Genomic DNA, 12883 nt, shown 5'->3' on the forward strand with positions numbered 1-12883 from the left:
GTTGCCTTTCCTTTTTTATATAGGGATGACTCGGTATTAGGGGCCCTTAGGAGAGTCTGCAGAGCTTTGGATGAATGCTGATATTACCAGAGGTTCCTACACCTTGTGGTAGGACAGGGCCTATTCTCAAACATGTTTTTGGAGTACATACTTTAACAGTAGAAGAAAAGCGATAGCTGAAATGAGTCTTGACCCTCTCCTGGTACCTGTACGTTCAATCTGGTACAGTAAGGTCCAGGCAGATGGAAGAATTTTTAGGTGAAAAGTTGTTTTTTTTTAAACTTTGTAGTGCATTAATTCAATTATTATTTTCTTTAAGTTCTTAAGTTTTTGTGTGAGTATGATGTTGCCTGGTTAATAACCAGATCTTTGTACATGAATCCTGAGTCATGCAGCAATCTTGATCCATTGCAGTTCACAGCATTTTTTTTGTTGTTGTTGTTGCCATGATGCCATAGCCCTTAGAAATTTATGTTGTTGATTCTCAGTTAAGGACCTTCCTCTGAGTCCTTATCCCTCAGGGGTGGATTTCCTAAATTGATGGGGATGGTGAAGCTGAGAGATTGTGAACTCAATGAGGAGAAATGGGCAGTTTTGCTCTTCACATTTAGGACTGACTGTTCTTACCGTGCCCATTTTCATTTTGGTTGGAGGTTAATTTAATTTAAAAAGGAAGAAAATGATCTGCTTATTAGCATATCCTTGTTAATGTTTATATCACTTAATTATTTCAGGAAAATAAAATAGTACTCTTGGCAGTAAGTATATGTTATGGTAGAGAATTTAACCGAAAAGCTATGTGTTTAATATATGCACACATATCTTTTGAGTGTGTGTGTGTGTATCTCTGTGTATACACTTGCAAAAAAGACTTCCATGCGTTACCACTAACACTGTGAAGCTGCTTCTTTTTCTTAGTCTTAATTGTAGAGTTCCTTAAAGAATTTTGGTATGCATTATCATTAATTCTATAGACTTATATACTAAATAAAAGTTTAATTAGTTGGTTTCAGAAACCTGAAAAGCAATAGTTTGAATTCCAGTTCCTTAACAGGACAAAAAAATTTATGTGATCGTAATTTGTTATATAAAGCACAAGAATTGATGACTGAATAGAACATTTCTGAGGTTAGCTGATACTTATTACAGTACCAGTATTGATTTGCTGAGGGGAAAAAAACAGTAGAGCTTTTCTATTATTGTGTTATTATTCTGATCATATTGTATATTATTTAATTACTTGAGTTTATTTGATATTTTCCAAGTATTGAGTAATTATATTGTAATTTTAAACTAACTTATGTAACTTACAATTCATTTAAGAGAATGATTTTCACTTCACATCAACTTTTTATTTCTAAATTCATTACATGTTTTCTTTTTCTGTAAAATGGAAATAACAAAAGCAAATGCTTTTGACACTTGAACATCTGACCTGTTTTAAAGGTTACACCCAGACTCATGTCACATACTAGGTTTTGTTAAGATGAGGTAAGCTTTTTGTGAAAGTATGGTTTTTATAAATAGGTTTATCACTACCTGTTGGTTTTTATTTGATTCTGCTGAATTTTTTTTGCCTTATTTTAGGCAGCTAATCCAGGTTGTTTTCTGGAAGATTTTGTGAGGTGGTACTCACCCCGTGATTATATTGAAGAGGAGGTTATTGACGAAAAAGGCAACATGGTTCTGAAAGGAGAACTGAGTGCCCGAATGAAGATTCCAAGCAATATGTGGGTAGAAGCCTGGGAAACAGCTAAGCCAATTCCTGCTAGAAGGCAGAGGAGACTTTTTGATGACACACGGGAAGCTGAAAAGGTAACTGAGGTTTCAGTATCCAATACTAGAAAGCTAACAATTGTTCTAGCATTTTTAAAAACTCACCATAGTAGACATGCAAGCTTTGGACTTGAGAAGCAAAGCTTTGAAATTTAATGAGTCTTTTATATATCTGCTATTCACATTTAAGATTTAAGAACTAGTTGCAACTAGGCCGGGGAATAAGACATGTATATTTTATATATAATGCTTACCATTGGACTGTCTAATAGTATATGTTAGAAGCTTTAAAGCTGGTCACATCCTTTGACCTAGCAGTTTGACTACCAAAATATTTAAGGAAATAATAAGAAATACAGAAATATTAATGTAGAAGAATGATGTTCAACAAAGTTTTCTAGTGAAAAGGTAGATAGAACAAAAGTTTCAGAAATAAGACTTGGTTCAGTAAGTATGGTATAATCATTTGGTGGACTGCTTTGTAATTATTTTAAAAAATTGGAGTTTTGGAGAATCGTGAGAGCCTCCTGATAACAAATTGTCCTACATACTTTCCCACTTAGCTGCCCCAAAACCCCATGAAATTAGTAAAAAAAAAAAAAATTAAATCTTTGCCTTCAGCATTACTAATAGAGACTATAGTGACCTTTGAATTAACTTTAAATAGAGAAGCCACATTTCAGTGGAGTTCCTAGTGCTGTAAGCCTGTATATAGAGAGTGGAGACAGGGAATCTTAAAAAGAAGAGCCGAGGAATGTAGGAGACTTGGATGGATCACAGAGTCACCCTAGAGGGAGAGAACCTAACATTAATACTCAGTGCAGAATACGCAATGCAAGTATGGTTTGATAGTTCACAGCACTGGCCATAGAGAAGGGGCTTGAAGTAGGCAGGAATAGAAGTGGACACTCAGAGAGACACTGCCTTGGCTAGAACCAGATATATAGAGTAGGAATGATACCCCTTTGAGATAAAGCAGTGATGGCAAAAAAGAAAGAATGGGAAATTTAGGGATTCTGCAGAAATGCAAGAGAAATAGGACCTACCAACCTCTATCACCCTTACTCCATTCGTTAAAGAAATGGTACAGAAGAGGCCACTTTTAAAGTGTGACATGACTAGGATTGGTAAAGAGCAGATCATATCCTTACAAAACTATTATAAAAAGGCAGAAAATGCAGGTATGATTGTTTGAATTAATAAAAACATTTCCCAGAAAATTGACCATGAAGCAGAAAAAAATTGTAATAGTCAGATGTTCTCAAACCAGCATGGTGGATATGAAAAAAATCATGTTTAATCAGAAGTAGTAAAGCCAACAGCAGAAATGGACCAAAAAACCCCACAGAGAAATGAAACCAGAGCTGGTTTAACTCAGGATAGTAGTAGAAGTACAAGACATTCATATCAAAAATAAAGACTAAATTACAGAGGGCCCAAAGGAGAATAGGTTTACTTTTAAATTTAATAAAAGGTACCAAGAAAAAGCAGCAAAAATAGCCAAGAGAAAGAAAATGGATAATGAGTAAAAGGAATTGAAGAGAAACCAGTAGAAATGAAAGATAGGAAAAGTAAGAATAATATTCATATTCTCAGAGGAAGAACCAAAATATTGGAACAGAACTAATAGTTGAAACTGCAGTCCAAGAAAACTTTCAGGAAATAAAAGAAAACCCAGTTTTCTTTTACGTATTGAAAGGGCTTTTTCACTAGATGCAGGGGAAAATACCATAAATAATGAACTCCAAAATACATCACTTTGAAACTACTGGAACTTAAATATTTAAAGAAAAAAAGATTCTCAGGACTTCTAGTCAAAAAGATAAAAATAACTTGAAAGAGAATTAGGCAGGTATCATATTTCTCAAGACAACATAAACAGCATTTTCAAAAAATGTAAGCAAAAAGTACAAACCAAAGATTTATATCCTACCAAGATGCCCAAATAATCAAGGCTCTAAGAAAATTTTCTCTGAGGTTTAGCACATACAAATTTTTGTACACATGCACCCTTTCTGAGGAGTCCACCAGAATTGCCCTAATAGAACTTTCTATAGTGTTAGAAACATTCTGCAGCTGTGATGTTCAAAATTACAGGCACTGGCCACATAAGACTCTATAGCATAACATAGGGACTGAATTTTTAAATAGCTGCATGGGACTAGTTTCTGATTTGTTCATATTGAACAACATAGTATAGAAGGATAGACTTGATCTAACCAAGAGATGACTGTAGAAACTTTGGCAAAGGGCCAGTGGTGAGCATTTTATTTCTTTAGTTTTAGAGCTAAGAATAAAACTAGGTGAGGTTGTGGGTAGAAGATGGTAATCAGATGTGATAGCATTTAAAATTGTCAGACCAGATTATAAAACACTTACAGCAAGGGAATTAAGGACAGTATAAAAAGGATTACTGCAAAGATCTCTACTAGAATAAAAATATAAACCACTTTTTTTTTTTTAAACGCAAAGAACACACCAAATAGAAAAACACACATAGTAACAATCAAACACAGTATAGTGAGTCATATAAAACCTAACTCTGTTACAAGGGTTTCAGTGATTCAGAAAGGCTACAGAGTCATAATGGATAAAATAAAAAAGACAAGAAATAACAAGTGTTGACAAGGATGTGGAGAAAAAGAACCCTCATACATGGTTGGTGGGAAGGCAAATTGGTATATCCACTGTTCCTCAATTAATATATGATCCAGTAACTCCACTACTGGGTATTTACCCAAAGAAAATGAAATCAGTAATTTGAAAAGATACATGCACCCCTGTGTTTATTGCAACATTATTTACAACAGCCAAAGTGTCTATTGAGAGAATGAATGAATAAGGAAGATTTGATATATATCTACAGTAAAATATTTCTCAGCCATGAAGAATGAAACCTTGCCATTTGCAGCAACATGAATGGATCTAGAGAATGTAATGCTGAGTGAAATAAGTTAAAGAAAGACAAATACCATGTAATTTCACACATAAGTGGAATTTAAGAAACGAAATAAAGCAAAAGGAGGGGAAAAAAACGGACTTTAATACAGAGAACAAACTAATGGCTACCAGAAGGAAGATGGATGTGAGTGAAATAGTTAAAGGGGATTAAGAGTACTTACCTTGATGATCACTGAGAAGTAGATAGAATTGTTGAATCACTATATCATACACCTGAAACTAATATAACATTGTATATTATGCTTCAAAAATTAATGAAATAAAACCCAAAATACATAGAGTAGAGATATGATCCTAGTAAGGGTATAACCAAATTACTCCCTTAGTTTTCTGCCAGTGCTTAATTATATGATTAAATTTTATTTTATCACACACACAAAAAGATGACAAAGTAAACAGTAGACAAAGATTTACCAGTTACATGAAGACAATAAAGAAAGCAGAATTTATGATCCTGATGTGAAATAAAGTAGAAATAAAGCAAAAAAGCATTAAATGATGACACAGAGATTCTTTATAATCTAAAAGAGGTATTTTACAATGAGGATGTAACATTTGTTAATGTTTATACACTAGATATCACTGTAGCCATCTATAAAAATAGGAAACCCCAGGAGGTAAGGGGAGAAACAGATTGAAACACTACTAACAGAGGGTGTTGAACACATTACTCTTAATACAAGACAGTCAAGTAGACAAAACTAAAGATTGGGACAAGGTAATAAGGTTGATCTGTTAGATATATCCCAAACACTACACCTTGACAGTAGAAACTACCTTTTTTTCACACGCACATGGAAAAGTCAGAGAAACTGATAGAATATATTAGGTCTCATATCAGCAGGATTCATAATGGAAATATAACCAGTACTCTGATCTCTGCAGTAAAACTAGGAATTAGAAATGAAACAATAACAAAAAACTAGGACTTCTACCTGGAAATCTAAGAGCTTTATATTAACTCTTGGGTAAAAGAGAAACACTGAACAAGTTTCTGAAAAATAATGAAAACACTATATACTCGAACCTATATTTTAGGAGTGATCAAAGGAAGATCCATAGACTAAATACCTGCATCAAGAAAAAACAGAAGAGGGCACCTGGGTGGCTCAGTGGGTTAAGCCACTGCCTTCAGCTCAGGTCATGATCTCAGGGTCCTGGGATCGAGTCCCTCATCAGGCTCTCTGCTCAGCAGGGAGCCTGCTTCCCTCTCTCTCTCTCTGCCTGCCTCTCTGTCTACTTGTGATCTCTGTCTGTCAAATAAATAAAATCTTAAAAAAAAAAAAAAGAAAAAACAGAAGAATGAAAATTACTGAATTAATAAATTTCTAACTTCTTCTAACTTAAGAAGTTAGAAATTTCTAACTTAAGAAGAACAAAGTAAAACCAAAAAAAATAAAGTAAAAGGAAGGCAGTGATAAAGATAAAAGCAAAGAGTGATGAAGTAGAGAACAGAAAAGCAGATCAAATTAATAAATCTGGTTTTATTAAAAAAAATCAAAATAGACACATGGTTGACTGCTTTAATCACAAGAGAGAGAAGAGCATGCACATACAAAATAAGAAATGGCAAAAAGTGCCAACAGCTTGATATAGTGGAAATAGTAGAAAAACAAAAACAAAAAAATCCCCAATACTTTGATGATTCTGTATATAAATCTGTATAAATTTGAAAATGAAATGGGTGATTTCCTAGGAAAATACAGTATATCAAAAATGAATAAAGATAGAAGATGTAAGCAGACATTTCCATAGAAGAAATGGACACAGTTACCAAGAAATGATCCCATAAAAAACTAACAGTCCTAGATGGTTTCACAGGTGAATTCATCTAAGTGTTGAGAGACCACATAGTCCCTGTGTGCTACTTATTGTTTCCATACATACCAGTTGGAGGAAATATCCCAAACTCTTTTTTTTTTTAAATTTTTTATTTTTTATAAACATATATTTTTATCCCCAGGGGTACAGGTCTGTGAATCACCAGGTTTACACACTTCACAGCATGGAGGTTCCTCAAAATGTTGAAAATAGAACTGCCCTGTGACCCAGCAATTGCACTATTGGGTATTTACCCTAAAGATACAAACGTAGTGATCCAAAGGGGCACATGCACCCGAATGTTTATAGCAGCAATGTTTACAATAGCCAAACTATGGAAAGAACCTAGGTGTCCATCAACAGATGAATGGATCAAGAAGATGTGGTATATATACACAATGGAATACTATGCAGCCATCAAAAGAAATGAAATCTTGCCATTTGTGACAACATGGATGGAACTAGAGCGTATCATGCTTAGCGAAATAAGTCAAGCAGAGAAAGACAACTATCCCAAACTCTTTTATGGGAAACATTGACTATAACATTGGTCACTAACTCTGATAAAAGTAGTATATAAAAGAAAGTACAGACTATAGTACTTAAGAAATTGAATGCAAAATTGTAAGTGAACAAGACTCTCCCCGCTTTAAGAAAATAATAAATGCTGACTGAGCGCAGCAATGATTATTTGGAAATCTACTTATTAACTTCATTAATAGGCTTAAGCAGAAAATATATCATTTCCATATATACTGAAAAAGTCTTCGATAAAATTTAATACTCCTAATACAATTGAGAAATAAGAATGAGTAGATATGCTTAAAATGAAAAATATATATATACCTCAGTCCTAAACACAGCATCTTAACAGGGGGAACCCTAAAGTTATTCTCACTAAGGTCAGGAATGAGGCAATGGTGCCTACTGTCTCCGCTTCCATTTAATGTTATTCTGAAGTTATTACCCACTACAATTAAAAAAGAGAAAGCAGGGGCGCCTGGGTGGTTCAGTGGGTTAAAGCCTCTGCCTTTGGCTCAGGTCATGATCCCAGTGTCCTGGGATCGGGCCCCCGCATCGGGTTCTCTGCTCAGCAGGGAGCCTGCTTCCTTCCTATCTCTGCCTGCCTCTCTGCCTGCTTGTGATTTCTCTCTCTGTCAAATAAATAAACAAAATGTTTAATAAATAAGTAAATAAATAAAACCATAGAAATAAAAATTTAAAAAAAGAGAGAAAGCAGAAGCCTAAGACATGAAAAGAAGAACTTTTTATTTGTAGATAAGGTAACAGTATACCTGGAAAAATCTAAAGAATCAGTGATGAAAGTAATTCCTTTCTGAAGAAATCAGCAAGGCAGCAGGATATAAAGTTAATATGTATCTAGCTGTAGTCATATACACAAATAATAATCACTCTGAAAATGTAAATGACATTTTCTCTTCATTATAAGAGGGAAAAAAATGCTGAAATATCTAGAAACAAACCTAACCAGAAATGTTAGAAATATGAATAAAGACAGTAAAACTCTTGAACAATAGATATTGCTTGTTCTTGGTTAGAAAGTCTCAACATCATTAAAGTTAGTTCACTTTACATTAATTTATAAATTTAATGCAGTCCCAATAAAATACCAAATGTCTTTTTTTTTTTTTTTTAAATACCAAAAGTCTTTACCATGGAGCCAGACAAGTTGATACTTAAATTTATTTGGAAAAAGAAATATTCAGGCTTAGGACTCAGGGGTTTAGAGAGTGACTATTAATGGGTTTCTTTTTGGGTGATGGAAAGGTTCTAATATTAATTGTGGTTTTGGCTATACGACTCTGAATATACCTAAAACCATTGGATCGTACACTTTAAGTGGGTAAATTGTTATTTTAAAAAAGCATGCAAGAGTAGCTAAGAGTAGATTGAAAAGAAAGAGCTATGAGGTAGGTAAATGGGTGAGGGGTGGCAAGGGCAGATGGGGGCCAAATAACCTGACCAGATACTAAAGCATAGTACACAGCCTTATTGTTTATTTATTTATTTATTTAAAAAAATTTTTTTAAAGATTTTATTTATTTATTTGACAGAGATCACAGGTAGGCAGAAAGAGTGAGAGGGAAGCAGGCTCCCTGCCGAGCAGAGAGCCCGATGTGGGACTCGATCCCAGGACCCTGAGATCATGACCTGAACCGAAGGCAGCGGCTTAAACCACTGAGCCACTCAGGCGCCCCACAGCCTCACTATTTAAATAATGGGATAATGGTGCATAACTAGACAGCCCAGTAAAACCGAATAGAAAGTTCATGGGTGCTTATAGAAATCTAGTCTATGATAAAAATGGCATCTCAGATCACTGGTATTTTTTAAAGGGGGTTGGAGAAGCCGAGGGAGAGGGATAGAGAGAATCTAAACATGCTGTGCATGGAACTGGACTCAGGCTTGACGAGGGGCTTGACCAGGGGCTTAATCTCACAACGCTGAGATCATGCATGACCTGAGCCCAAGTCAAGAATCTGGTGTTTAACTGACTGAGCCACACAGGTTCTCCTAGATGGCCCTTTTAATAAGTTGTTTTGGGGTAACTGAATAGCCATTTGGCAAAAGATAAAATTAGATCTGTTTCTCATACCACACACAAGAATGGACTGAGAAAGAAAAGTCAAAAGACAAATGATAGAGATATTTGTAAACTGGGAGAAATACATATATTTATGGATAAAGGGCCAAAATACTCTAGGAATATGGGCAAGAGATACGAGGAGATAACTCATCCCCCAAAAGATAATTACCCTTAAACTTTTCAAAAAGATGTTCAGCTTCATTCATAATAAGAGAAATGCAAATTAGAAAATTTCACTGAGATAACCATTTTTCACACATCACATTGGTAAAAATTTAACAGCTTAATTAACACTCAGGCCCTGAGGCCACAACTCTCATACATTACTGGTGAGAGGCAGGATGATACAACCCCAGGTGGACTTGGCAGTATTTAATGAAATTTACATATGCACTTACCCTTCCACCCCAAAAGCAATCCCACTTCTAGGAATTTACATTAATACTTTCTACAACGAAAAATAAAGATGCACCAAGTTGTTCATTGCTGAATAAATTGTAATTAGAAAATAGTGGAAACTCTCTATATGCCCCAACTTAGAAGCTTTATTGAATACTGTGGTTCATCTTCATAACTGAGGACTATGTAGCTGTTAAAAATAATGAGAATATCTATTAACTGATAGTGATTTCTAGGATATGTTTTTAAGAGAAAAGTAAAGTGCAAATGAATATATATATATTACGCTTCATTTTGTGTAAAAAGGGGAGATTAAGAAAACGTGTCTGTTTATCTTCACAAAGAGAAATTTATCTTCACAAACAGAGAACACTGAAATTAGTTATCCAGAATGCTTGAAAGGGGAGGAAAAAATAGAGTAAAAGGAATATGGGAGGAAATGACATTTAGGAAAGAGTATACTTTCTATATACTTTTGACTTCTGGAAAAATGTTAACTGTCTGCATATTCAAAAATTAAAATAAACCAACAAGATTGGAAAGAGGGGAAATGACCAAAACTGAAAGCAAGCAGAGGTAGATCACATACGTTATGTTTGAATATATACCCCCAGGTATGGGGAGAGTTGGGAGAGAACTGCAGATAAATCCTAAACTCTTTTTTCTAGATTTTTTTTTTTTTTAAAGATTTTACCTATCTGTCAGAGACAGAGGGAGAGAGAGCGAGTGAGCACAGGCAGACAGAGAGGCAGGCAGAGGCAGAGGGAGAAGCAGGCTCCCTGCCGAGCAAGGAGCCTGATGTGGGACTCGATCCCAGGACCCTGGGATCATGACCCAAGCCGAAGGCAGCTGCTTAACCAACTGAGCCACCCAGGCGTCCCTAGATTTGTTTTTTTTTTTTTGTAGTGGTATTGGGTAAGCAATTCTGAAACTTTTAGGTGGATCATATTTTGAGCAAATGAGTAATTAAATGTTTTGGTGTTGTTGGAAGTCAGAATTCTCATTGTGGAAGTGAGATACAAACATGGAATTGAAGAAAGAAAGGAAGACCAGATGGCAGTGCATTGGAATTGGTGGTATTGGTGTAGACCCATAGGTTTCTAAAGTATGGATAGATATGTGGGTATGTCCGTATGCGAATATATATTTTGTAGCTTTTTTCTGAAAGAGTCTAGAAGAAGTGACATCTCAGTAGCAGTGAACACATGCACACACATATATATGTATATTGATTTCTAGAATATTCCTCATTAAAAGCAACCAAGCTTTCCTCTGTGAAATAGCTGATTTCAGAGTTGGGACAAGGAAGGTATGAGTGTGGAACATTCTATGTTGCCAGGAGATAAGGAACTGCTTAAAAAAAGATAGGGGCATAACATAAGGAGGTAGTTTGAAGGGATTCTTACTCACCAAATATGGACAGTTTGAATGGCAAATAACTAAGGAAGAAATGAACTATAAAGGACTGGGAAAAAATTGGAACCCATGGGTCCACATTGACAATTTGCAGATTAATGGGAGAGATTGGAGGCGTTTCAGCTCAAAGATGACCGATAAATGTGGAGGATATACTGGAGTAGGAAACTCTTCATTTTATGACCATATTCATAGGAAAGATTGGTTCATGTGAAAATCATCAGAAGAGGTCTAGGTGGAAATTTGGGTGAAGGGTATCATAGTTGCAAGGTTTTAAAGTGTCTCTCCAAGACAACTGGAAAATTGCAATGAAATAATAACTGTGTAGTAGAGAAATGGGGCAATACCTTGAGTGGATGTTCAAAGCTAATATTAATAAGGGGTAGATGCTGATTGTCTGCATTGAGATGTGATACTCTCAAGGATCCAAGAGTACTTATGCAGTGACCCATGAATGCATATTCTGCATCTAAACATGAGGAAGCATTAGGTAAACCCAAAATGAGAAACCTGTTCTAAAAAAGAGCTGGAAAAATAAAATCCACAGCACACAACTCTTCAGAGTATATTAAAGGGACACAGGTACCAATCGAAACATTACCCAATGGCCAATATTAGAGCAACTGGAGCAGCAAAATAAAGTACTGGTGGACTGTAACTCAAATAAAATAAACATTCTTGAGTCTGTAGTATTACAAATAAATGATTGAATAAATTGGCGAGAAGAGACAAATCTATGCAGAACTTCAAACCTGCTTTGCCCATGAGATGGAACAGAACTCGCCATTGTGTAAGCATGTACCGTGCATAGTGACTTCCTTCCAAAGAGTGCAGTATGCAAATTGGAGAAAATGAGTAACTTCACAGTACAGAAACCTGACAAATACTGTCTTAGCCAGGTAAGCAAGTTTAGCAACATGGGTAAATCAATACTGATGAGTTTCATGTACTCTTGGTAAGAGGTGATGAAAGAGTACAGCTCTCTCATCTTTCTCCCAAAGTTCTAACCCCATTTTGATCATGAGAAAGACATTACATAAATTCCAGTGGAGGTACTTTTTAGAAAATACCTGACTAAAATTTCTTAAAACTGTCAAGGTCAGGGGCATCTGGTGGCTTAGTTGGTTAAGCACTTGAATCTTGGTTTTAGCTCAGGTCATGATCTCAGGGTCCCTGTGTTGAGCTCCACACTCACTTTTTCTCTCTCTTAAATAAATGAATAAATAAAATCTTAAAAAAAAAAACTGTCAAGATCAGTAAACACAAGCAAAGTCTAAGAAAGTGTCACATGTGAGGGGATTCTAGAAATATGACTACTAAACATAATGTAGTATCCTGGATGGGCTCCTGGAATAGTAAAAGGACGTTAAATAAAAACTGAGGAGATTGAATATATGGATATTGACAGGATGATTCATCACAGCAAAAATGTGAAACTGGGGCACCTTGGGTGGCTCAGTGGGTTAAGCCTCTGCTTTCGGCTCAGGTCATGATTCCAGAGTCTTGGGATTGAGCCCCACATCGGGCTCTCTGCTCAGCGGGAAGCCTACTTCCATATTCCTTTGGAATATGATTTCAGTACAAAAATCATTTGGCATTATCTTGTATATATCCAGTTCTGTTTTTAGGTATATGCCCTCAAGAAATTCCTCTAAAGAAATTCCTCTACATGTACACTAAGGAACATATCCAATAATATAACGGGAGCCTTATTTGTAATAGCCAAAAATGGGAGGGGCTGTCCATTAGTGGAGGAGCATTTTAATGAATGAAAATCAATAAACTATAGTATGTATCAACATATTCATCTCAAAAACAATGCTGTATACAAGTCGCTGAGGATCAGAACCAGAAACATTCCATTTATACAGAGATTCGACCCAGACCATACTAAGCAATACA

The 12883-nt window shown here is 35.5% G+C and overlaps 1 protein-coding gene across 2 annotated transcripts in view; it reads left to right on the top strand.

Moving 5' to 3' along the window:
• Nucleotides 1–12883, top strand: part of RAB3GAP1 (RAB3 GTPase activating protein catalytic subunit 1) — a 116604-nt gene that overhangs the window by 93976 nt on the left and 9745 nt on the right. For both annotated transcript variants that reach the window (XM_082689315.1, XM_082689314.1), the window contains exon 19: nucleotides 1588–1815. In XM_082689315.1, coding sequence (XP_082545441.1) covers nucleotides 1588–1815 — 228 coding nt within the window. The remainder of the gene's footprint in view (nucleotides 1–1587; nucleotides 1816–12883) is intronic.

This window comes from Mustela nivalis (assembly GCF_964662115.1).
Source record: "Mustela nivalis genome assembly, chromosome: 11".
NCBI classification, from domain to species: Eukaryota; Metazoa; Chordata; class Mammalia; order Carnivora; family Mustelidae; genus Mustela; species Mustela nivalis.